General features: G+C 38.7%; 1 protein-coding gene across 9 annotated transcripts in view; it reads left to right on the top strand.

Moving 5' to 3' along the window:
• The window catches only part of SMARCA1 (SNF2 related chromatin remodeling ATPase 1), a 116942-nt gene that overhangs the window by 55678 nt on the left and 33423 nt on the right, over positions 1 to 27841 (top strand). For all 9 annotated transcript variants that reach the window (XM_019719815.3, XM_019719814.3, XM_019719817.3 and 6 more), the window contains 2 exons: positions 17760 to 17882; positions 21322 to 21454. In XM_019719815.3, the coding sequence (XP_019575374.2) occupies positions 17760 to 17882; positions 21322 to 21454 (256 nt within the window). The remainder of the gene's footprint in view (positions 1 to 17759; positions 17883 to 21321; positions 21455 to 27841) is intronic.

Below are 27841 nucleotides of genomic sequence, written 5' to 3'. Positions count from 1 at the left end.
CATAACTAACAGAGTTGCCAAGGGTGCTGGTCTCAAATTCAGGTTCTCAATGTTCAAATGCTATGCTCTTTCCACTCAGACATCCTGGGCTATTTCTGCATGTGACAGAACCCTGTTTCTTTCTGCAGCCCTAAATAAGGACTGTGTTTACAGTGGTGTGACATGTTTGGGAGGTGAGCCAAGTGGTATTCAGTAGAAGCAACAAAAAAATCATCTCTGCTGATAGAACTGTTTATGTTCCTTCTTTGCAGATACTGAAATTTTGTTCCCTGTGATAATACAGTGCCCACAAAATTCTAGCCATAGCTTTGGTTTTAATGTGAACAGTGCCTTTCATCACAGGCAGCTTGTGGTTAGGAGCGAGGTCTCACAATGACTGGTTGGGTGATGGCCAACTGGAAGGAGATGGGAGGAAAGAGGAAACCTTAGAAGAGGGAGGAATGAAGGGACAGCTGTGAAGCGTGATAGGAAGGAGGAAAGTGTTAAGAAGGGAGGAAAGGGATGAATGAAGAGAGGGAAGATGGCATGGCGTCCATGTTATGGCACCTTTCGATTTTCTCTTCCTCACCTCCCAGAAAGAAGCAACAGGAGAGGGAGAATGAGTGAAAGCAGGGCTTTTCCCCCATTTAATATATATTTATTGAATATTCCTCTGTGTCAGGACCTATGCTAAGCACGGGGATAAAGTGGTAAGCGTGCATGGAACTTATGTTCTAATGGAAACAGACATTAAGCAGATAGCACAGAGTAATGACATTGCTATTTGTGTGTTTCAGTGCTTACAAAGGGCGTTTACAAGGGAGTATAACATGGGTATCTAATATGGACTTCAAGATCAAGGTAGTGGTCCCTTAGGAAGTGTCATTTAAGCTGAGATCAAAGAGATACACAGGAATTAGCCAAGTGCAGTGTGGGAGAGAAGAGCTCAGGCAGGGGAACCACAGGTGCAAAGGTGTTGTGGTTGGTAGGAGGATTGCCCCATTAGAAACTGGAAGAAGGCCAGTGTTGCTAGGGAGTAACGAAAAGGAGAGTGACTTGAGATGCAATTGGTGAGCAGGTAGAGTGGAATTGTGTGGAGCCGTTATAGGTCATATTAATAATATTGGACTTCAGTTTTAGAGCAAAGGAAAACCATTGAGGTGTTTTCAAGACAGAGGGGTGGGTGGGTGGTGAAATGATAATAGCAGCTACTTATTTAGTCCTTATTTATGATGCTTACTATTCTAAGTTCTTTAAAAAGATTAGCTCATTATCCTTGTAACAGCCCTGGAACTACAACCCTATTTTACAGATGGGGAAACTGAAGCATAGAGAGGTTAAGTAATTTGTCTTGAGTAATTTGCTAAAGGTCAAACTTGTTAAGTGGTAGGGTATGATCAGATTTACAGTTTTGAAAGGTCACTCTGGCTGCGACACAGAGAATAGTGAGTTTCTCCAGGGAAACCAACCAGGAGGCTGTTGAAGTGTGAAGATGAGAGAAGATGGTGGTGGGTTGGAGTGTGGAGGAGGTGAGGGAGGAGGAGGAGGGGATGATCGATCCCCTACCACTCTACCCTTAGCCTGTACTCTCTTCAGCCCCATCCCAGATTACCTCTGTATCTTAAGACTTGCCTTGATCCTTTGTATGCATATTTAGTTGATGATTTATAAGACAAATAAGAATACATTCTGGATGTCGGTTCTTTCTGAACTTTGACTCTTCCATTTTTTACCAGAAGCTGCAGACCTAAGCTGAGGTGGGTGCTTTAATTGGCTGGGTTGTATGTTTGAGTTCAGAGTACAGACATAAGAGCATGACATGTTAATTATCTGCAAAAGCTTCCTTTCAAGGATAATGTGATATTGATAAGCGTTAGACCTGTCTTCTCATGGATACGTAGCATTGAGTCCAGAAAACTCACCAGAGCCACAAATGAATGGAGCAATAGTTTATTCTCAGATGAATAGAACTGCTGTAGTACGGTTACTTGGTATTCTCTATGCACAGTTTGGTTCTCAAAAAGGGCCTCCTTTCCCCATTCCTGCTTAAATAATTGTTAGCCCAGGGCAGAGAGGTGTTGTCCATACCTGGGGGCACTGTGGTGCACAGTACAGTTTTTGTCCATTTTGAGTCCCCCATAGTGAGGGGCTCAGTAGTGTTGAAGTAGCTGGGAAAGAGCACTTTTCCTGAGGGCCTGATTATTTGCATTTTTATTTTCTGTTTGTTCCCCCTCCCAATATTCAGTACAATAAGGTCACAGCAATATTGCTGATAAGGTCTGTAGTTCTGTTTTATTTGAGGCTGACAGAAGTATTGGTTTGTTTTGCCCTAACCAGTTGGTGGATAGCAGTGCATTTGTGCAAATTCTCCCCACTGTCTGAACTTTGACCTTGTTGCAAATTAGACATTCAGAAGCTTCATTGCTCTTGCAACTTGAGGAGTTACTTAATGCATTTAATCACTAGTTCACTAAAATCTTTACATTGGAAGAGATGACTTAATTGAAATTTCAATTGCAGAATAAAAAAATTCAGAGTGTTTAGAAATTCCACTGAATCTACTGTGTTTCCGGAAAATAAGACCTAGCCGGATAATCAGCTCTAATTCGTCTTAAGACCAGGTCTTATTTTACTATAATATAAGACCGGGTCTTATATAATACAATGTAATGTAATGTAATGTAATGTAATGTAATGTAATGTAATGTAATGTAATGTAATATAATATAATATAATATAATATAATATAATATAATATAATGTAATATATAATATAATAATATTGGGTCTTATATTAATTTTTGCTCCAAAAGACACATTAGAGCTGATTGTCCGGCTAGGTCTTATTTTCGGGGAAACAGGGTAAGACCTGGAGTGAAAGAGTTTGGCCAAATTTGAAGCTGAAGAAAGCTGTAGAACATACTAACATTTATCTTCAACAAAAAATTCTTCAGAGATAGATATAAACATTTGATAAATTGAGGAAGTTCCATAATCTTTGTGAGTTTTCGTAATGTGTCATTGTGGGCCACCTGTTCTGCAGTGGTAGAACTAAAATTCAGTGAGCTGATTTCAGGTTACTGCTTTCACTTCGTGTGCTGTCACATTTAATTCAGTATTCCATATTTCTATGAAATGCTTGCTAAAACTCCTAAGAAACAAGAACAAAAAAAGGTTTTTACTTTTCCATGGAATACAGCTCTTAATCACAGATTTCTCAGGGTCTGACTAGAAATCCATATAGTAACTGAGATGTTTCCTTTTGAAAGATAACTTTTTGTATATTGTGGTTATATTAAGTGTTGCTGGGGACCATTAGTAAGACGTACAGTATGAGTAATTGAGATACCTTTGAGGTATTTAGTATTATCGGTTTATAATTTGTGTACTTAATTATTTTTTAATCAACAATTTCTTTTTTTAGTTCTAAAATTTAATGATTTTAAATATAATATGGTTGCTATTGCAATCTTAAAATTTATAAGATATGGTAGACTTGACATTCAGGAGGATTATGTTCTGAGATCTTCATGAATTCACTAATTCTTGAATATGGAAATACTTCATGTTTCCGAAATGTGTCTTCATGACACAAGTTAGTCATCTCTTCAATATTAGCTAAAGTTTTATATTTTACTTAATAAACACTAAGAAAAGTTGAGTGTACATGATGACTAGTAGAGGAAAAGAAAGATTCGTTCAGATTGGAGTACCGGGCTGTTATCTAGCTCTCAAATCTGGCTCTGTGTCACTATGTGTCACTTGGGAACTGAAAAAAATACAGATCCTCAGGCTTTATCTCAGATCCATTAATTCAGAATCCATCTGACTGGTAGGTAACTAGCCAGATAGCTGTAGTTTTGTTTACTTTTAAAAATATTTTAATTAAAATATAGTTAACATACAATATTATACTAGTTTCAAGTGTACACCAGTCATTCAACATTTATATGCCTAAAGAAGTGATCACCATGGTAAGTCCAGCAAACATCTGACACTGTATCACTCTATCACAATATTATTGACTATATTCCCTATGCTGTGCGTTACGTTATATATATAATGCTGTGCAATATATATGTATATATATACACACACATACACAAACACACACATATATATGTGTGTGTGTATATATATATGTACATATATATATGTGTGTGTGTATATATATATATATATATACACACACACACACACATATGTATATATATGTATTTCATCTTAAAGAAGTCTCTCTAACATTACTTTTTTTTTTTTTTTTTTTTTTAAATTAAATTTATTGGGGTGACAATTGTTAGTAAAATTACATAGATTTCAGGTGTACAATTCTGTATTACATCATCTATAAATCCCATTGTATGTTCATCACCCAGAGTCAGTTCTTCCATCACCATATATTCGATCCCCCTTACCCTCACCTCCCCCCCCACCCCCCTTACCCTCTGGCAACCACTAAACTATTGTCCGTGTCTATGAGTTTCTGTTTCTCATTTGTTTGTCTTGTTCTTTTGTTGTTTTTGGTTTATATACCACATATCAGTGAAATCACATGGTTCTCTGCTTTTTCTGTCTGACTTGTTTCGCTCAGCATTACTCTCTCAAGATCCATCCATGTTGTCACAAATGTTCCTATATCATCTTTTCTCACTGCCGAATAGTATTCCATTGTGTATATGTACCACAACTTCTTTATCCATTCATCTATCGAAGGACATTTTGGTTGTTTCCATGTCTTGGCCACCGTAAACAAAGCTGCAATGAACATTGGAGCACACGTGTCTTTATCTCTAAATGTTTTCAGATTTTTTGGGTAGATACCCAGGAGAGGGATTGCTGGGTCATACGGCAATTCTATTCGTAATTCTTTGAGGAACCTCCACACTGCCTTCCATAACGGCTGCACCAGTCTGCATTCCCACCAACAGTGTATGAGGGTTCCTTTTTCTCCACAACCTCTCCAACATTTGTTACTATTTGTCTTGTTGATGATAGCCATTCTGACTGGGGTGAGGTGATATCTCATTGTGGTTTTGATTTGCATTTCTCTGATGATTAGTGATGTTGAGCATTTTTTCATATGTTTATTTGCCGTTTGTATGTCCTCTTTGGAGAAATGTCTCTTCAAGTCCTCTGCCCATTTTTCAATTGGGTTGTTTGTTTTTTTGTTGTTGAGTTGCATGAGTTCCTTGTATATTCTGGATCCTAGCCCCTTATCGGAGGCACTGTTAGCAAAAATCTTCTCCCATTCAGTTGGTGGCCTCTTTATTTTGTCAATGGTTTCTTTTGCTGTGCAGAAGCTTTTAAGTTTCATATAGTCCCATTCGTTTATTTTAGCTTTTACTTCCATTGCCTTTGGAGTCAAGTTCATAAAATGCTCTTTGAACCCAAGGTCCATAAGTTTAGTACCTATGTTTTCTTCTATGCAGTTTATTGTGTCAGGTCTTATGCTTAAGTCTTTGATCCATTTTGAATTGACTTTGGTACATGGTGACAAATAGCAGTCCAGTTTCATTCTTTTGCACGTGGCTATCCAATTCTCCCAGCACCATTTATTGAAGAGGCTGTCTTTGCTCCATTGTATGTTTTTAGCTTCTTTGTCAAAAATTATCTGTCCATATTTATGTGGTTTTATTTCTGGGTTCTCAATTCTATTCCATTGGTCTATGTGTCTGTTTTTCTGCCAATACCATGCTGTTTTGATTATTGTGGCCCTGTAGTACAGGCCAAAGTCAGGAAGTGTGATACCTCCATTATAGTTCTTTTTTCTTAAGATTGCTTTGGCTATTCGGGGTCTTTTGTGGTTCCAAACAAATCTGATGATTTTTTGTTCTATTTCTTTAAAATATGCCATTGGGATTTTGATGGGGATTGCATTGAATCTGTATATTGCTTTGGGTAATATGGCCATTTTAACTATGTTGATTCTTCCAATCCATGAGCACGGAATGTCTTTCCATTTCTTTGTGTCTTCTTCAATTTCTTTCAAAAATGTCTTATAGTTTTCAGCATATAGGTCTTTCACATCCTTGGTTAAGTTTATTCCTAGGTATTTTATTCTTTTTGCTGCAATTGCAAAAGGAATTGTTTTTTGTATTTCTTTTTCTGAGATTTCATTGTTAGTATATAGGAAGGCAATGGACTTTTGTGCGTTGATTTTGTAGCCGGCAACTTTACTGTATTCGTTGATTGTTTCTAGTAGCTTTTTGGTGGAGTCTTTAGGGTTTTCTATATATAGCATCATGTCATCTGCAAAGAGTGATAATTTAACTTCTTCATTCCCAATTTGGATGCCTTTTATTTCTTTCTCTTGCCTGATTGCTCTGGCAAGGACTTCCAACACTATGTTGAAAAGCAGAGGTGATAGGGGACATCCCTGTCGTGTTCCTGAACGTAGAGCAAAGGGCTTCAGCTTTTCTCCATTAATTATGAGATTAGCAGAGGGCTTGTCATATATGGCCTTTATTATGCTAAGGTATTTTCCTTCTATACCCATTTTATTAAGTGTTTTAATCATAAATGGATGTTGTATCTTGTCAAATGCTTTTTCTGCATCAATTGATATAATCATATGATTTTTGTCCTTTATTTTGTTTATGTGATGTATCACATTGATGGATTTGCGTATGTTGAACCATCCTTGTGCCCCGGGGATGAACCCCACTTGGTCGTGATGAATAATCTTTTTAATGCATTGTTGTATTCGATTTGCTAGAATTTTATTTAGGATTTTTGCATCGGTATTCATTAGAGATATTGGTCTGTAGTTTTCTTTTTTTGTGCTGTCCTTACCAGGTTTTGGTATCAGGGTAATGTTGGCCTCATAAAATGAGTTAGGGAGTACTGTCTCTTCTTCAATATTTTGAAAGAGTTTGTGCAGAATTGGTATTAGATCCTCTTTGAAGGTTTGGTAGAATTCACTAGTGAAGCCATCTGGTCCCGGACTTTTGCTTTTGGGAAGGTTTTGGATGACTGATTCAATTTCGTTACTGGTGATCGGTCTGTTTAGATTTTCCAGTTCTTCATGGTTCAGCCTTGGAAGGCTATATGTTTCTAAGAACTTGTCCATTTCTTCTAGGTTGTTGAATTTTGTGGCATATAGTCCTTCATAGTATTCTTGGATGATCCTTTGTATTTCTGTGGTGTCCGTGATAACTTCCCCTTTTACGTTTCTGATTTTGTTAATCAGTGTCTTCTCTCTTTTTATCTTAGTAAGTCTAGCCAAGGGTTTGTCAATTTTGTTAATCTTTTCAAAGAACCAGCTCTTTGTCACATTAATTTTTTCTATTGTCTTTTTGTTCTCTATTTCATTTAGGTCTGCTCTAATTTTTATTATTTCCTTTCTTCTGCTGACCTTGGGTTTTACTTGTTCTTCTTTTGTAGTTCTTTAAGGTGTAACATGAGGTTATTTATTTGGGAGTTTTCTTGTTTCTTGAGATAGGCCTGTAATGAGATAAATTTCCCTCTTAAAACTGCTTTCGCTGCATCCCAGAAATTTTGGTAGGATGTATTTTCATTGTCATTTGTTTCTATGTATCTTTTGATCTCTCCTCTAATTTCTTCTTTGACCCAGTCCTTCTTTAAAAGTATGTTGTTTAGTCTCCATGTATTTGTGTTTTTTCCCGCTTTCTTTTTACAGTTGATATCCAATTTCAAAGCCTTGTGATCAGAGAATATGCATGGTATGATTTCAATCTTCTTAAATTTGTTGAGACTGATTTTATGTCCCAATATATGGTCTATCCTTGAGAATGTTCCGTGTACACCAGAAAAGAATGTATAATCTGATGTTTTAGGATGAAGTGCTCTATAAATGTCAATTATGTCCATTTCATCTAATGTGTCATTTAGGGCTACTATTTCGTTATTTATTTTCTGTTTGGATGATCTATCCATAGCTGTCAATGATGTATTTAAGTCCCCTAGTATAATTGTGTTTTGGTCAATTTCTCCCTTTAGTTCTGTTAGTAGTTGCTTGGTGTATTTCGGTGCTCCCTGATTGGGGGCATAAATATTGATGACTGTTATGTCTTCTTGTACAGTCCCCTTCACCATTATGAAATGTCCATCTTTGTCTCTTGTTATCTTTTTCACCTTGAAGTCTGTTTCATCTGATATCATTATGGCTACACCTGATTTTCTCTGGGTACCATTTGCTTGGAGTGTCAATTTCCACCCTTTCACTTTGAGTCTATGCTTGTCCTTGTAGCTGAGATGTGTCTCTTGGAGACAGCATATGGTTGGGTTTAGTTTTTTGATCCAATCTGCTACTCTGTGCCTTTTTATTGGTGAGTTCAGTCCATTTACATTTAGGGTGATTATTGATATGTGAGGATTTCCTGTCATTCTATCTTTAGTTTTCTGGTAAGGCTGTGTCTCCATTGTTTCTTTGCCTTTTTGTTGTTGTCTATTATTTCTGTGTGGTGGTATTCTGTGATGTTTCCCTTTGTTTCTTCTCTTATTTCAGTGTATATTTCAGTTCTGGATTTATTTTGAGTGGTTACCCTTAAGTTTATGTAAAAGAAAGTTTGATATTTAGAGTATTCCATTATCTTCAGCACGCTTACTCTCTCCATTCCCATATTCCGGTTCAGGCCTTTACTCTCCCCCTTTTTGAGTTTTGGTTGCCACAAATTGTCCCTGTTGATGGTGGTCTAATAGCCTCCTTTAGTATTTCTTGTAGTGCAGGTCGTGTATTAGAAAATTCCCTCAGCTTCTGTATGTCTGGAAAGGTCTTTATTCCTCCTTCATATCTAAAGGATATCTTTGCTGGATATATTATTCTTGGCTCATGATTTCTCTCTTTCAATAGTTTGAATATTTGGTTCCACTCCCTCCTGGCTTGTAGAGTTTCTGCTGAAAAATCTGATGATAATCTAATGGGCTTTCCTTTGTAAGTTACCGTCTTCTTTTCCCTGGCTGCCTTGAGGATTCTTTCTTTGTCGTTGATTTTAGACATCTTCAATACAATGTGCCTTGGAGAAGGTCTGTTGGGATTGAGGTAACTAGGTGTTCTATTTGCTTCTTGGATTCGAGGGTCCAGTTCTGTCCACAAATTTGGGAAGTTCTCATCGACAATTTGTTTGAATATATTCTGTGTTCCCTTCTGTCTTCCTTCTCCTTCTGGTATGCCCATTATTCTTATATTGCTCTTTCTGATGGAGTCAGAAAGTTCTTGTAGAGTTCTTTCATTTCTTTTAAGTCTCAAGTCTCTTTCTTGTTCAATTTGTGTCATTTCCAGGTTTCTATCTTCGATGTCACTGACTCTTTCCTCCATCTGATCAACTCTACTACCTAAGCTGGTTATTTCATTCTTAATTTCTTCTATTGAGTTCTTAATCTCCAGAAATTCTATTTGGTTCTTTTTTAAGATTTCAATCTCTTTCGTAAAATGTTCATGCTGTTCTTTGATTGAGTTTCTGAGTTCCTTTAACTGCCTATCTGTGTTTTCTTGTATCTCGTTGAGTTTTTTCAGAACTGCAATCTTGAATTCTCTGTCATTTAAGTCACATATTTCTGTATCTTTAAGTGCCTTCTCTGGAGATTTTTCACTTTCTTTCTGAGTTATCTTGTTGCCTTGGTTATTCATGGCGATTACTGGTTTACTATTTCTCTTCCTAGACATCTACAGGAGTGGCTTCTGCAACAGGTTGATAGAAAGCGGTCTTTCTTTTGTTTGCCAGTACTTGTTGGTAGAATGTTTTATTATTTCTCCAACTGCAACTTATTTTCCTTCTCCCACACAGTAGTGCTATGTTTTCTCTGCACTATTCCAACTTCTCACACAATGGGGGGATTCCCTGGGAGACGGGCTTCTCCTCTGTTAACAGTTCGTCTAGGTCACAGGGCGCAGTGTCCCGGTGGGTATGCGGAGAGCTTTTGATGTTCCAAAGCTCTTCCAGCTCCTGATTCAGAGCCCGTAGGTTTCAGCAGTTCTGTTTACTCCTGCAGGGATCCGCCCAGATAGGTGGGGTCAGAGGCGGGGTGAGTTGTGAGAGGTGGCCCAGAGCAATGGCGGCAACCACCACCACAGCCCATCCTGCTTCCACAGCTCTCTCCCCTTTGCTGGAACTAGTTGGGCTGTGAAATTGTGTTTGCAGTCCACAGTTCTCAAAACAGCAAATTTTCTGTTGTTTTGATCTGACACTGCTACTGTTTCGCTTCTAGCACCGGGCAGGTGGGGGCGGGGCGAGCTCTGGGAGGGGAGGGAGGGGGCGGCTAGTCTCAGTGCCTAAGGCTCCGTTCTCTGCTCGGCAGTGCGGGCTTAAACCACCGTTTTCAGCCTTTTTCCCTCAGTCTTTTCTCCGAGGTCTCTGCTGTGAGCGTTGGGTTCAGCCGTGGTATATGCTGTCCCCTCAGCCCTGTGGAGCCCTGGCGGAGCCCTAGCAGTCCGAGTTCTTCCCTCTCCCGCAGCTGCGGTAGTTCCGTGAAGCAGCGAGCTCGGAGCACTGAGCTGGGTCTGCGTCCTCCGCCCGCGCGTCTCCGTCTCCGCGCACTTCTCCCTTTCCTCCTCCCTCCACTCGCGCGAATCTCCCACCTGTAGGTGATTTCAGTCGGTAGTGGGCCTCTTCGTGTTGCCTGTGTGCTGTGCAGGGAGTCCTTTGTGGAGTTTTTGTTGTTCGATTCGTTGTATATTCCAGGGGAGCTTTACAGAGGCTCACCTCACGCCGCCATTTTTCCGGAAGTCTCTATAACATTACTTTTAATACTGGGTTGGTGGTGATGAACTCCTTTAGCTTTTTCTTGTCTGGGAAGCTCATTATATGTCCTTTGATTCTAAATGATAGCTTTGCTGGGTAGAGGAATCTTTGTAGGTCCTTGCTTTTCATCACTTTGAATATCTTGTGTCAGTCTCCTCTGGCCTGTGAAGTATCTGTTGAGAAATCAGCTGATAACCTTATGGGAGCTCCCTTATAAGTAAATAGTTGCCTTTTTCTTGCTGCTTTTAGGATTCTCTCTTTGTCTTTCAACTTTGGCATTTTAATTATAATATGTCTTGGTGTGGGCCTCTTTCAGTTCATCTTGTTTGAGACTTTCTGTGCTTCCTGGGCTTCTATGTATATTTCTTTCACCAGGTAAGGGGAGTTTTCTGTCATTATTTCTTTAAATAGGTTTTCAATTCCTTGCGCTTTCTCTTCTCCTTCTGGTACCTCTATGATGCGAATGTTGGTGTGCTTGAGGTTGTGCCAGAGGCCCCTTAAACTATCCTCATTTATTTGGATTCTTTTTTTCCTTTTGCTGTTCTGTTTGGGTGTTTTCTACCTTCTGAATCGCTGACTTGATTCTCTCCTTCATCTAATCTGTTGATTCCCTATAATGTATCCTTTTCAATTGTTATGTTCTTCATTTGTGATTGGTTCTTTTTTTTATGTTTTCTATCTCCATTTTTATGTTTCCTATCTCTTTGTTGAAGTTCTTCCTGAGATCATTGAGCATTCTAAGAATCAGTGTTTGGAACTTTGCCTCTGGTAGGTTACTTGTCTCCATTTTGCTTGGTTCTTTTTCTGGAGCTTTGTTATGTTCTTTGATTTGGGTCATATTTCTTTGTCTCCCCATTTTGGCTGCTTCCCTGTGTTTGTTTCTATGTATTAGGTAGGACTGCTATGCCTTGTGGTCTTAGTAGAGTGGCCTTATGTAGTAAGTGTGCTGTGGGTTTCAGTGGCACAGTCTCCCTGTTCACCAGAGCTGGGTGTTCCAGGTGTGTCGCTTGTGTGGGTTGTATGTGCCTTCCAAGTGGAGACTTGGTTGCTGTTCACACATCAGTGAGAGGGATTGACCTTTGGGTTGACTGGTTGTAAGGACTGGCCTTGACTACAGTGGAGGAGCTCTTGTGCAGGGGCTGACCCTATAGAACGGGATTCACTTTAGCAGGGTTCTGGTGCCTGCCCAGTGTACCTTTTGGGTGTGTTGTCCTTGGAGGTGGCTGGGTGATGCTCCACCTCCATCCAAAGCTGGCCTCTGGGCCTGCCAGTCCCACAGCTTCCTTCCTGGGAGGGCCCAGCCACAGGACAGTTTCAGCTGCAGCCTGTGCCCTGCATGGGGCCATGTGGCATGAGCCACAGAGCAATTTGCAAATGGCTGCTACCCATGCTGGGCATGGAGGTGCCTCGAGAAGCCAAGCCATGGACTGAGGCTGGATGCTGCTAGTGCCGGGTTTGGAGCTGCTCAGCAAGAGGTATGGGACACACCGAATCCAGATTTTGCTTGCTTGGGTTTTGTGACCGTTTGAGAAAATTTTGGAAAGTCTGCAGCATGGGCCAAGACAGGTCATTTGTATGGAAAAGCCACTGGAAGCAGCTTGGATGTGCCTGAAAGTTGGGTGGGACAGGGTGTGGGGACAGAGCCAGGAGTGCACTTTCCAGGCTCTCGCCCTCACGTGGAAAGGTACTGGCTCAGGTAGTAAATGGCCATCAACTGTGATTGGATTGCCATCAGCTGTGGCTAGTGGTCGTCAGCTGTAACCAGTGAGCCAGTGGCCACTAATATAACTGCAGTGGCTATGCAAGCAGAAAATGGGGGCTAGCAATAAGATGGTGGCTGAGCTAGCAAGCATGGATTGCAGTTAGCACGGCAGGTTGCAGCTAACAAGTTGGTTGGTTGGCAGAGAAGTGAACGGCGGGTTGCGGATCGTGTGGCTCCTGCTTCCTGTGTCTCCAACCCAGCCGCCAGCGAGAATATAGTGGTATGACTCCCCTATCTATGGCTGTGTGAGTGTTCCTTTTTGGCCTCACCATGTTCTTGTGTGGGGAGCGGGAGCTGAGACCCCGCATGACACCCCGCACGACACAGGGTCTTAGGGAATCACCTGGGAGGATGGATGACTGGAGTTAGCCAGATTGATGGAGACTCAGGTATGGCTGCTCCCTGTGTCTGTATACTAGGAGTAGGTAGGGCTCAACAAAGAAACAATGGCTTTGGTCAGCACCACCATCCGGGAGAAATCTGTTCCTTAATCCCTCGCCCTAAGCCAGATAATTCAGTTCCTCCCCAAATGTCCCTGGCACCTTTTGAGTTCCTGCCCTAACACTGGAGCTCAGAGCGAGTGAGTCCATCAGCAAGTAAGTCCATGCATAGGCCCTTTAAGAGGAATGCCTGGGACTCCAGCCGCCCTCCATCCAGCCTCACTCAGCCATAGTCTTTGCTGGTTTTCACAGCTAGAGGTTGTGGGGACTTCTTTTTCCTGGCACTGGAACCCTGGATTGGGAGCCTGGTGGGCTGGGACCCCTCCTCCGAGGTGGGACCTCCACAGCTGAGATATTCCTCCTGACTTTTAATGGTCACACGTGAGTGTGGAACCAGCCTGTTTGGTGTCTCTGCCCCTCCTACCATTCTCGAGGTGGCTTCTTCTGTATATCCTTCATTGTAGGGCTTTGGTTCAGCAAGATTTCAGGTGATTCTCAATGATGGTGGTTGTATAGTTTAGTTGTAATTTTGATGTAGTCGTGACATGAGGTAAGCCACTAATATAACTGCTGTGGCTACGCTAGCAGAAAAAATGGGGGCTAGCAAGAAGTTGGTGGCTGAGCTAGCAAGAACGGATTGCAGTTAGCACGTGAGTTTGGTTGTCAGAGAAGTGGACGGCAGGTTGCAGATAGTGTGGCTCCTGCTTCCTGTGTTTCCAACCCAGTTGCCAGTGACAATATAGTAGTATGACTCCCCTATCTATGGCTCCGTGGGTGCTCCTTTTTGGCCTCACCATGTCCTGCATTCTTATGTGGGGAGCGGGACTAGAGACCCTGCATCACACCCTGAAAGACAACCTACTATGCCATCTTGACTGGAAATCTGTGTACTTAATTCTTTTTTGTTGCTTTTTTAAAGGTTTTTTTTTTTTTTTTTTTAATTGGGGAAGGGGAACAGGACTTTATTGGGAACAGTGTGTACTTCCAGGACTTTTTCCAAGTCAGGTTGTCCTTTCAGCCTTAGTTGTGGAGGGCGCAGCTCAGCTCCAGGTCCAGTTGCCGTTGGTAGTTGCAGGGGGCGCAGCCCACCATCCCTTGCGGGAGTCGAACTGGCAACCTTGTGGTTGAGAGGACATGCTCCAACCAACTGAGCCATTTGGGAGCTCAGCGGCAGCTCAGCTCAAGGTGCCATGTTCAATTTTTTAGTTGCAGGGGGCGCTGCCCACCATCCCTTGTGGGAGTCAAGGAATTGAACTGGCAACCTTGTGGTTGAGAGCCTGCGCTCCAACCAACTGAGCCATTCGGGAGGCAGCTCAGCTCAAGGTGCCGTGTTCAATCTTAGTTGCAGGGGGCACTACCCACCATCCCTTGCGGGACTCGAGGAATTGAACTGGCAACCTTGTGGTTGAGAGCCCACTGGCCCATGTGGGAATCGAACCAGCAGCCTTCGGAGTTAGGAGCATGGAGCTCTAACCGCCTGAGCCACCGGGCCGGCCCTGTGCTTAATTCTTATATACCACTTTGAAATCACTCCAGGAAGCTTAATGCTGATAAGAATCTCATGAGGTGAGAAATGCATACCTTTTACAAATGATGAATGTTAAGAAGGAGATTGTTTTGTAGGATGAGATACTGGAATTTAAAGCCATTATCTAATTCTAAAAATTTTTAGCAACTATGTATTTGAGTAATTTCTAGAATTAAAATAGTAAACGTGACATTGATGAAGTCATTCTGAAGTTTTGCTGTATTAAAAAATATGACCAGTGGATGTGGAAGTAGTCTGTAGTGCATCCTAATATTTAATCATATGACATAATATTCTGATTTTGCTTATATTAATGTTCAAGAGGGAAAGCTTTAGTATTGGGGATATCTCCATAGGCATAGAGTTTATTTTGTGTATTTTATCCAATTTCTGTCATAAATTTAGATGCTTATCAGATAACTTCATTTTGTTAAAATATGATTTCTTAGACATAGAATTTTGAAGTTATTTGATAGAGAAGTATTTTAAGATTAAAGGTATTTTTCTCAGTTGAAATTTGAAGGCAAAATCATTTCACATACCAATAATTTAAGGAGTGTATTAAACTTTTAAAGTGATGTCTGTAATTGTTTTTAAGCATACATACAAAAAAGGCTGAAATAATTGTACACTGAAAACCCATATACACACCATATGTATTTTCCAATTTATATTTTACTGTATTTGGTTTATCGCCTATTTGTTGTATTCTCTAACCTTCTGTCAAATGGATATCCATCTTATTTTTTCATCCGTTTCACAGTTGTAGACATAAGTATATTTCACCCAGAAACACTTCAACATGCATATTGTTAGCCAGAGTTCAATATCATTTGATTCTTTTTCAAGGTAAAATGTACGTACAGTGAAATGTATAAATCTTAAGTGTATCAATTGATGTATTTTGACAAATGGTTACACCTACATAACTAAAAACCCCTATAAAGATGCAAAACATGACTGTCACCCCAGAGAGTACCTCTTCTCAGTCAATCCCCATAACCACTCCCCAGACATAACTACTGTTCAGCTATTATTTTTCTCCATAGATTAGTATTTTTTTTTCTAGAATTTCACATAAGTTGAATCATACACTATGTGTAAGGCTTCTTTTACTTAGCATACTGTTTTTGAGATTCATTCATGTTGTCCCATTGTTAAGTAGTTCTTTTTTTAGTTGGTGAGTACTGTTCCATTGTAAAGATATAGTACAGTTTGCTTATCCATTCTCTTGTTGATGGATATCTGTCCTGTTTTCTGGTTTTTGGCTATTACGAATAAAGCAGCTGTGAACATTTGTGTAAAAATCTTTGTAAAGATTTGTTTTTATTTCCTTGGATGAATAGTTAGGAATGGAATTGATGGTGATCCTGTAATTTATAAACTGAATTTAGCCATTGAAAAAAGTTATTTTTAATCATGCTTATCACTGAACTACGTTTCATTTTTAAATTTTGCCTTCTTTTCCATTTCCATTTGCCATTATCCTAGGCTAGGTGATCATACCTCATTTCTAGATTACAATAGTTTAGCTGGTTCTCTTGCCGCTGGTCACTTCCCCACTTTAATCCATGTATCAGAAGGCCTAAAGGGTGAAAAATTTATGTTTTGACACTTTATTCCCTTGTTCAAAAGTCTCCAATGGCTGTCTGTTGTCTGCTGTGTAGTTTCAAAAGGCGCTCTAAATCTGTCTCCACCTGGCCTTGTGTCTTATCCCTTCTCAGAATAAACCATATGTGCTCATTCATGTACATTTCTTCCTTTGTTTTTGCTTGTAGTGCTCCAGCCTAGAATACTCTTTCCCTCCTCTCCATATCTTCAAATCCTTCAGTTTCTTAAGGTACAGCTCAAAATACCACAACTAGGTTGTGAGCTCCCTGTGGGTAAGGGTCATGTCCACTACATCTTTTATATTTCAATGAATACCTATTATAGTGCTATGGACATATGGTAGTAGACATTTAGTGAATACTTCGTAATTTGATTTTCTGATGTTGACTACAAATTAATCTGTTTTTTTTCAGTATTTCTTTTTAATGCCCAGTTAGTAGGTTTTATATTTAAACAACTGTTGAATATAATAGTTTTAAAAATATTTATTTTAAGTTACAATGATACAGTTTCAAACTCTATGAAATATATATCAAAATTAGAAAAATGTACTATAATATATGTTATAATTACATTGTACTAAAACCATGTGATTCCCTTAGGGAATGAGTCATTTATGATAGGTGTGCATTCCAAACAGTGGAAGGCTTACTGTCAACCCTTTTCATGTGTAATGGCATACAATAAAATGTACTACAAACATTATGTACCTGCCTTTTTCAATCAGTGTGCTGCATCATCACTGTAGATGCACATAGAAATATTGTGAGGCTTTGGACTGAGTGATTTAGTTTGTCACTCCATACAATGAATGCTGCTCCATATTGCTGAACTGTACTGGTTGTCTGTGTTCACTGTAATAAACCGAGGGCCCTGGGGCTACATTTTTGAGATATAGGTGACTGACTGCTTCTTTGGAGAGCTAAGTTTCTGTCCTCATTCTTTTGGAGTTAAACTCTTTTCCTCTTAGTTGAGAGTGTATTTGCAACTCTGTACCCAGAACACTATTTATGACATCTGTTGACCATTGCTACTGTAGTCTTTTTCCCTTGATTGTGGATCTCCTCACAGCTGTTTGTGTGCTCTGCTACACACAAACACAAACACACACACACACTCACACTCACACTCACACTGACACATTCACACACAATCTATTATTATCTTTTGCTTCTCTATTATCCCATCATTTCTAGACTTTTTGCATTTTATGTGAAGATGCTCTGTCTCTTTCCATACCCTGGCAGGCAATAAAAGCATTCCTTTCCTTTTTCACAATGAACTGATCAGAGCAGTGGATGCAGTCTTCGGGTGCATTGCCACTTCTCTACCCTGGTCTATATTGCTGGATGAATATGGGCTCTTTTTGTACTTCCAAACTTTTTGTTTCTTCTGGGCTTGAGAATTTATTGTATAATGTTGGTATTGAGGTTAATGATATAATTGTTATTGCCATGTATTACAATATTAAAAGATACATTTTGTTTTACAGTATAACTAACTCTAGAATGTAATGTGGCCTTTAGCATTGGGTTTTAACTCTAAAATACTAAGTGGCACACTTAAGGTTTTTATTTTGGTAATATCATGGTAGTGGGAATGTAGAGAGGATCATGTATCATTCTGGTATGACGTTATATTGTTTACTGTTGGAATAAATCTAAAGATTGATGCATGTATATACACCCTTAATTAATTTTTCCCAACAGTTTACTCATAAGTTATCTCTTGATTTATAGGTCCCAAGGAATCCTGATATGCCAAATCCAGCTGTGGCTCAAAGAGAGGAACAAAAAAAGATTGATGGAGCTGAACCTCTCACACCAGAAGAGACTGAAGAAAAGGAAAAACTTCTCACACAAGTAAAATATTTTAAATAGCTGAATTACTTCTGGTCAACCAATAGAAAAAAGAAAATATGGATCACTTACTTCTTATTGTATGGGCCCAGTACTCTGATTGGACACATTAACAAAACATAGAGATATTTTGTATATGTTTAGACCAAATATCCCTATTTTTTTTATCTCTTTCACATACTATACCCTTTTGGAAATACTAGAAAAGACAAAAATGAAAAATGTAGGTGTCAATTATTAGAAAGAAGACATGTATTTTATCAATTATAATTAGGTCAGTTAATTCACATGAATCCTGATAGACAATAATTACTAGCATATTCTTGAAAATTTAAATTGATTTTTTGAGTGATATGAATAGTGTTCTGAAATTATGTTCTACTAATCTTTTATTTATGGAATAATTTCATAATTGTCAAAATGCGTGTCATCCTTTCTTGGAAAGAACTTTAATACAATGATGAGAGATTTCTAAGACATTTTAAGGTGATCATTGTATAATTAAAAGCTAATACTTTCTAAATCGGGAACATTTCCATTTGGACAAAATATTAATACTTTCTAGTTATTGTTGCTTTAATGAGTTTTATGACTGTCATACTTACAAAGTAACCTGTAGAAGATGAAAAAGTTATAGCACTAAATACCCTTGCAAAATAATAAACAAAAATGTGTACTGTATGATACCACCTTATTATAGAAAGTTACCAGCAAGATTTATTTATTCAGCAAATTCTTTTGAAAAATATGCATGGCACATTGCTAGGAAATTTTCCACATTAATTATTGAAAGGTAGTTTTTATATCTTTTTTATTAAATAGGTCTTTTCTTTGTTATAACATGTAATTTTATTGCATGAATTTTTATAAATTGTATTCAGAAGTTTTTGAGCCAAATGCCTGGAAGTCATAAAGTGTAGTTTGAAAAATAATTGCAGTTGGCTGAATATTGAGACTTACCACAGAATAAAATATTTAAATATTCATCTTTTATTTTCATAATTTATTTCCTGAACACAAAAATAAAGTTATGGTATTAGAATACTACGTGGCTTGCAGTATATTGTGAATGTACAATATATTGTGAATATACAGTCTCAAATGAGAAATTGCTTTAGTTTGTAATTACAAGTAAAATCAAAATTTTTGCCTCTCCTACTAGTTTAATTCACCTATAATCATCTTTATCTGCTGCCCTAAATAATTGTTTTTTAAAAAAACCTTCAATTTATTTAAACTGAAAAAAATAACACCCCAAATACAGTTCACCCATTTCTCCTACTCCCCACCTTTCCCCTGGCAACCACCACTGCTCTCTGTATCTATGAGCTTAGTTTTTTTTGTTGTTGTTGTTTTTAAGATTCCATGTATAGTATTTATCTTTCTCTGACTTACTTCACTTAGCATAATGCCCTTAGGGTCCATCCATGTTGTCGCAAATGGCAAGATTTCATTCTTTTATGGTTGAATAATAATCTGTGTGTGTCACAATTAACTTGTCCATTCATCCATAGATGGATACTTAGATTGTTTCCATATTTTTGCTATTATAAATAGTGCTGCAGTGAACATAGGGGTGCATAAGTCTTTTCGAATGAGTGTTTTCATTTTTTTCAGATAAACATTCAGAAGTAGAATTGCTGGATCATGTGATAGTTCTACTTGTAAATTTTTGAGTAACCTCCATACTGTTTTCTGTGGTGGCTCCATGAATTTGCACTCGTATTAACATTGCACAAGGTTCCCTTTTTTTCACATCCTTGCCAACACTTATTTCTAGTCTTTTTGATAATAGCCATCCTAACAGGTGTGAGGTGATATCTCCTTATGGTTTTGATTTGCATTTCCCTGATGATTAAAGATACTGAGCATATTTTCATGTACGTGTTGGCCCTTTATATGTCTTCTTTAGAAAAAATGTCTATATAGATCTTCTGCCCATTTTTTAATCGGATTTTTTTTAAATTAAAATTTATTGGGGTGACAATGGTTAGTAAAGTTACATAGGTTAGAGGATTTTTTTTTTGGTGTTGAGTTGTATGAGTTCTCTATATATTTTGGATATTAGCTCCGTATCAAATATATGACTTTCAATTTTTTTTTCCCATTCAGTAGGTTGCCTTTTGGTTTTGTTGATGGTTTCCTTTGCTGTGCAAAAGCTTTATATTTTCATGTAGTCCCACTTGTTTATTTTTGATTTTGTTCCTTTTGCTTTTGGTGTCAGATTCAAAAAAATCATTTCCAAGACCTATGTCAAGGAGCTTATTACTTATGTGTTCTAGGAGTTTTTGGTTTCAGGACTTACGTTCAAGTCTAATTCTTTTTGAGAAAATTTTTGTATATGATGTAAGATGGTGGTCCAGTTTCATTCTTTTGCTTGTGGTTGTCCAGTTTTCCCAACATCATTTGTTTAAGAGACTGTCCTTTTCCCATTCTGTGTTCTTGACTTATTTGTCATAAATTAATTGACCATATATCCATGATTAAGAACTCATGGCAGTACAAAAGAACAATATGTGGGGTCATCTGAAATCTTCATCAACTAAAGTGTAGGGATAGAGTTGTGCAATATTGAGGGTATCACATTTATGTGGGTTGAGAAATGAGTAGAAAACAAATTCTTGGTTTTGTGACTTCACAGACATGCTAATAACCAAAAGAGTTTAAAAACAATGGTTGGTTAAACTGGTCTATGTTTTAGTAAAGAAATTGAGTAAGCCCAATAAAATTCTGTTTATAGAAATTCTATTTGTGAATACAGTTTTGAACAGAAATTACTTATTTGAAATTACTTATGTATTTGAAATGATATAAAGAGCTACAAAATTTTTCTTCTGCATTCTTTTTTTCCTCCATGCTTGTTTTTTGATTTAATGTATCCACATTCCTCCCTTAATTTACATGGGAACAGATATGTATAGTGCCAGGTGGGTACTACACTAATCAGGGGACCATTTTGTGAATTATATAAATGTCTAACCACTATACTGTGCCCCTGAAACTAATATAAAATAATATTGAATGTCAACTGTAATAGAAAATGAAAAATAATTTAAAAATACACAAAAATATGAAGTTCTGGAATATCAGGACTTCAGCATTTATAGTAGCACTTTAATACTTTTGTATTTTAATGTAGGCATCTATAAAATATGCAATTAAAAACGACACAAGATTTTAGCACTTTTTTTTTTTTTTTGGTTTAAGACCTATAAATCAGTTTTTAGTACTTGGAGAGAAGTACATTCTCTTCATGATAGAAAAGCAGTTATTTTTATGAATAACGCTCATTCAACTTTTGATTCCAACGTAAAAAACCTGGGGTTTTAAAAGGAGGAACATTTTAAATCTTTTAAACTGTTTTAATGTATCATTGTATAGAAGTAATAATAGAGTTGTTAATTTAACCTTGATTGATGATGTTTATTTTTTTTTTCCACAGGGATTCACAAACTGGACTAAGCGAGATTTTAACCAGTTTATTAAAGCTAATGAGAAGTATGGAAGAGATGACATTGATAATATAGCTCGAGAGGTGGAGGGCAAATCCCCTGAGGAGGTCATGGAGTATTCAGGTTTGTATATAACTTCAAACATGTTGTTTAATTTTAATCTTATTCATTTCAATAGTGTCAATTTAATTTTGTACCATTGTTCAGAGATATTTTATACTTTCATGAATAAAATGTAGGTGAGAGTATAAAATAGAATTGTATTTCTACTAAAAGATCATAAGATTTATCAAACCAAAGTGACTGTTACTGTCCCTGGTAGTTAGCTAATGGAGAAAAGTAAAGCTCTGATGAAACAAGAGTGGCTATTGGATGAACATTGATAAAATAAATACCCCACTGTGGGGACAGAGTCCCAGAGAGCAGTTTTGAGGCTCTCAACCTCACGTGGAAACGTGCTGGCTCGGATAGTAGATGGTTATCAGCTGTATCTAGTTAGTCATTGGCCACTGATATAACTGCCATGGCTGAGCTAGCAAGTGTGGATTGCCGCTAGCAAGGGGTTGGTTGGTTGGCAGAGAAGTGGACAGCAGGTTATGGATGGTGAGGCTTCTGCTTCCCACCAGCAAGAATATAGTGGTATGAACCCCACATCCATGGCTCTGTTGGTGTTCCTTTTTGGCTTCACCATATCCTGCATTTTTATGTGGGGAGCGGGACCAGAGACAGTGCATGACACCCACTTTCCCACCTCTGGAATTTGGTCCTCTCCTAGGCAAGTCAAGTTTCAGACTTCCGGTTCAGTGGATTCAATTAGTGTCTTTCTAGGCCATGCTTGAAGTAGAGAATTCCTATCAGGCCCTTTTAGATCCTCAGACACCCTCAGGATTCCGGTAAACTTCAGGCAGGTCATGTGGACTCCATGAACTCCAGGCAAGCTGCAATAAATCTAAAACTGCTTGAATAAATTTGTTGATAGATCCTAGGAACATATTCCTCTCTTACTCAGCTGTGTCTTTGGGCTTTTTTTTAAAATATATTGGGGTGACAATTGTTAGTAAAATTACATAGATATCAGGTGTACAATTCTGTATTGCATCATCTAAATATCCCATTGTGTGTTCACCACCCAGAGTCAGTTCTCCTTCCATCACCATATATTTGATCCCCCTTACCCTCATCTCCCAACCCCCTCCCCCCTTACCCTCTGGCAACCACTAAACTATTGTCTGTGTCTATGAGTTTTGTTTCTCATTTGTTTGTCTTGCTCTTTTCTTGTTTTTGGTTTATATACCACATATCAGAGAAATCATATGGTTCTCTGTTTTTCCTGTCTCTCATATTTTGCTTAGCATTATACTCTCAAGATCCATCCATATTGTCACAAATGTTCCTATATCATTTTTTCTTACCACCGAATAGTATTCCCTTGTGTATATATACCACAACTTCTTTATCCATTCATCTATCGAAGGACATTTTGGTTGTTTCCATGTCTTGGCCACCGTAAACAAAGCTGCAGTGAACATTGGAGCACATGTGTCTTTATGTATAAATTTTTTCAGATCTTTTGGGTAGATACCCAGGAGAGGGATTGCTGGGTCATATGGCAATTCTATTCATAATTTTTTGAGGAACCTCCACACTGCCTTCCATAATGGCTGCACCGGTCTGCATTCTCAGCAACAGTGTATGAGGGTTCCTTTTTCTCCACAGCCTCTCCAACACTTGTTACTATTTGTCTTGTTGATGATAGCTATTCTGACTGGGGTTAGGTAATATCTCATTGTGGTTTTGATTTGCATTTCTCTGATGATTAGTGATGTTGAGCATTTTTTCATATGTCTATTTGCCATTTGTATGTCCTCTTTGGAGAAATGTCTCTTCAGGTCATCTGCCCATTTTTCAATTGGGTTGTTTGTTTTTTTGTTGTTGAGTTGCATGAGTTCCTTGTACAGTTTGTATATTAGCCCCTTACCGGAGGCACTGTTTGCAAAAATCTTCTCCATTCAGTTGTGTGCCTCTTTATTTTGTTGATGGTTTATTTAGCTGTGCAGAAGCTTTTAAGTTTCATATAGTCCCATTGGTTTATTTTAGCTTTTACTTACGTTGCCTTTGGAGTTAAATTCATAAAATGCTCTTTGAACCCAAGGTCCCTAAGTTTAGTACCTATGTTTTATTGTATGCACTTTATTGTGTCAGGTCTTATGCTTAAGTCTTTGATCGATTTTGAATTAATTTTGGTACATGGTGACAGATAGCAGTCTAGTTTCATTCTTCTGCACGTAGCTAACCAATTCTCCCAGCACCATTTATTGAGGAGGCTGTCTTTTCTCCATTGTATGTTTTTTGCTTCTTTGTCAAAAATTATCTGTCAATAGTGGGGGGAGAGTGACGTCATCAAAATGGCAGCGTGAGGTGAGCCTCTGTAAAGCTCACCTGGAATTTACAACTAATTGAACAACAATGACTCCACAAAGGACTCCCTGCACAGCAGACAGGCAAGACGAAGAGGCCCACTACTGAATTCACCTAAAGGTGGGCGAAACGCGCGAGCGGTGGGGGGGGGTGGAGGAGGGAAGGGAGAAGTGCGGAGGCGGGGCTCTTCAGGGGCAGGACACAGACCTAGCTCAGTGCTCCCAGCTTCCTGGATCCCAGAACTACTGCAGCTGTGGGAGAGGAAAGACCTCGGACTGCCAGGGCTCTGCTTATGGCCCACAGGGCTGAGGGGGCAGCATATAACACGGCTGAACCCAACGCTCACGGCAGAGACCTTGGAGAAAGACTGAGGGAAGAAGGCTCAAAACGGTGGTTTAAGCCCTCACTGCCGAGCAGAGAACCGAAGCCATAGGCACTGACACTAGCCGCCCCGCCCCCCTACCCTCCCAAAGCTCGCCCCGCCCCCACTTGCCCAGTTCTAGAAGTGGAACAGTAGCAGTGTCAGATCCAAAGAACAGAATAGTTGCTGTTCTGAGAATTGTGGACCGCAGACAGAGATTCGCAGCCCAACTAGTTCCGGCAAAGGGGACGGAGCTGTGGAAGTAGGACTGGCTGTGGTGGTGGTCTCCGCCATAGCTCTGGGCCATATCTCACACTCACCCCGCCCGTGACCCCACCTATCTGGGCGGATCCCTGCAGGAGTAAGCAGAACTGCTGAAACATACAGGCTCTGAATCTGGTGCAGGAAGAGCTTTGGAACTTCAGAAGCTCTCCGAATACCCACACGGTCACTGCACCCTGTGACCCAGGTGAACTATTAACAGAGGAGAAGTCTGTCTCCCAGGGAATTCCCCCATTGTGTGAGAAGGTGGAATAGTGCAGAGGAAACATAGCACTACCATGTAAGAGAGAAAAAAAGGCTGAAGTCGGAGAGAAAAACAACATGCTACCAACAAGTACTGGAAAACAAAAGAAAGACCTCTTCCTATCAACCTGTTGCAGAAGCCACTCCTGTAGATGTCTAGGAAGGGAAACAATAAATGAGTAATTGCAATGAATAACGAAGGCAACAGACAGCTGAGAAAGTGAAAAGTCTAAAGAAAAGGAACTTAAAGATTTGGAAATATGTGACTTAAATGACAGAGAATTCATGATTGCAGTTCTGAAAAAACTCAACGAGATGCAAGAAAGCACAGAAAGGCAGTTTAATGAACTCCGAAATGCAATCAAAGAACAGCATGAGCATTTTACTAAAGAGATTGAAATTTTAAAAAAGAACCAAATAGAACTTCTGAAGATTAAGAACTCAATAGAAGAAATTAAGAATGAAAAACCAGCTAAGGTAGTAGAGTTGACCACATGGAGGAAAGAATCAGTGACATCGAAGATAGATACCTGGAAATTACACAGATGGAAGAAGAAAGAGACTTGAGACTTAAAAGAAATGAAAGAACTTTACAAACTTTCTGATTCCATCAGAAATAGCAATATAGAATAATGGGCATACCAGAAGGAGAAGAAAGAGAGAAGGAAACAGATAATATTTTCAAAGAAATTGTTGATGAGAACTTCCCAAACTTGTGGACAGAACTGGATCCTCGAATCCAAGACGCAAATAGAACACCTAATTACCTCAATCCCAAAAGGCCTTCTCCAAGGCACATTGTATTGAACCTGTCTAAAATCAACAACAAACAAAGAATCCTCAAGGCAGCCAGGGAAAAGAAGACGGTAATCTACAAAGGAAAGCCCATTAGATTCTCAGCAGATTTTTCAGCAGAAACTCTCCAAGTCAGGAGGGAGTGGAACCAAATATTCAAACTATTGAAAGAGAGAAATTATGAGCCAAGAATGATATGTCCAGCAAAGATATCCTTTAGATAGGAAGGAGGAACAAAGACCTTTCCGAACATAAAGAAGCTGAGGGAAATTTATAATATATGACCTGCACTACAAGAAATACTAAAGGAAGCTATTTGACCACGATCAACAGGGACAATTTGTGGCAACCAAAACATAAAAAGGGGGAGAGTAAAGGACTGAGCCGGAATATGGGAACAGAGAAAGTAAGCGTGCTGAAGAAAATGGAATACTCTTAATATCAAACTTTCTTTTACATAAACTTAAGGGTAACCACTCAAAAAAAATTCACAACTGAAATATATACTTTAATAAAACAAGAAACAGAGGGAAAAAAAATACAGTACCAACGCACAGAGATAATAGACAACAACAAAAAGGCAAGGAAACAATGGCGACACAGCCTTACCAGAAAACTAAGGATGGAATGACAGGAAATCCTCACATATCAATAATCACCCTAAATGTAAATGGACTGAACTCAAGAACAAAAAGGCACAGAGTAGCAGATTGGATCAAAAAACTAAACCCAACCAAATGTTGTCTCCAAGAGACACATCTCAGCTACAAGGACAAGCATAGACTCAAAGTGAAAGGGTGGAATTTGACACTCCAAGCAAATGGTACCCAGAGAAAATCAGGTGTAGCCACAATGATATCAGATGAAACAGACTTCAGGGTGAAAAAGGTAACGAGAGACAAAGATGGACATTTCATAATGGTAAAAGGGACTATATAACAAGAAGACATAACAGTCATCAATATTTATGCCCCCAATCAGGGAGCACCGAAATATACCAAGCAACTACTAACAGAACTAAAGGGAGAAATTGACCAAAACACAATTATACTAGGGGACTTAAGTACATCATTGACAGCTATACATAGATCATCCAAACAGAAAATAACGAAGTAGCAGCCCTAAATGACACATTAGATGAAATGGACGTAATTGACATACATAGAGCACTTCATCCTAAAACATCAGACTATACATTATTTTCTACTGTACATGGAACAGTCTCAAGTATAGACCATATATTGGGACATAAAATCAGCCTCAGCATATTTAAGAAGACTGAAATCATACCAAGCATATTTTCTGATCACAAGGCTTTGAGATTGGATATCAACTGCAAAAAGAAAGCAGGAAAAAACACAAATACATGGAGATTAAACAACATACTTTTAATGAACGACTGGGTCAAAGAAGAAATTAGAGCAGATATCAAAAGATACATAGAAACAAATGACAATGAAAATACATCCTACCAAAATTTTTGGGATGCAGCGAAAGCAGTTTTAAGAGGGAAATTTATCTCGTTACAGGCCTATCTCAAGAAACAAGAAAACTCCCAAATAAACAACCTCTTGTACACCTTAAACAACTAGGAAAAGAAGAATAAGTGAAACCCAAGGTCAGCAGAAGAAAGGAAATGACAAAAATCAGAGCAGAACTAAATGAAATAGAGAACAAAAAGACAATAGCAAAAATTAATGTGTCAAAGAGCTAGTTCTTTGAAAAGATTAACAAAATTGACAAAACCTTGGCTAGACTCACTAAGATAAAAAGAAAGGAGACACTAATTAACAAAATCAGAAATGAAAAAGGGGACATTATCACGGACACCACAGAAATACAAAGGATCATCCGTAAATACTGTGAAGGACTATATGCCACCAAATTCAACAACCTAGAAGAAATGGACAAGTTCTTAGAAACATATAGCCTTCCAAGGCTGAACCATGAAGAACTGGAAAATCTAAACAGACCGATCACCAGTAACGAAATTGAATCAGTTATCCGAAACCTTCCCAAAAGCAAAAGTCCGGGACCAGATGGCTTCACTAGTGAATTCTACCAAACCTTCAAAGAGGATCTAATACCAATCCTGCTCAAACTCCTACAAAAAAACTGAAGAAGAGACAGTACTCCCTAACTCATTTTATGAGGCCAACATTACCCTGATACCAAAACCTGGTAAGGACAACACAAAAAAAGAAAACTACAGACCAATATCTCTGATGAATACAGATGGAAAAATCCAAAATAAAATCCTAGCAAATCGAATACAATAATGCATTAAAAAGATTATTCATCAAGACCAAGTGGGGTTCATCCCCGGGGCACAAGGATGTTTCAACATCCGCAAATCCATCAATGTGATACATCACATAAACAAAATAAAGTACAAAAATCATAAGATTTTG

The sequence above is a fragment of the Rhinolophus sinicus genome, chromosome 18 (assembly GCF_057876585.1).
Source record: "Rhinolophus sinicus isolate RSI-liver-muscle chromosome 18, RSI-T2T, whole genome shotgun sequence".
Lineage (NCBI taxonomy): Eukaryota > Metazoa > Chordata > Mammalia > Chiroptera > Rhinolophidae > Rhinolophus > Rhinolophus sinicus.
Note: the sequence above shows the minus strand (reverse complement) of the source record. Positions and strands in the feature narration are given on the sequence as shown.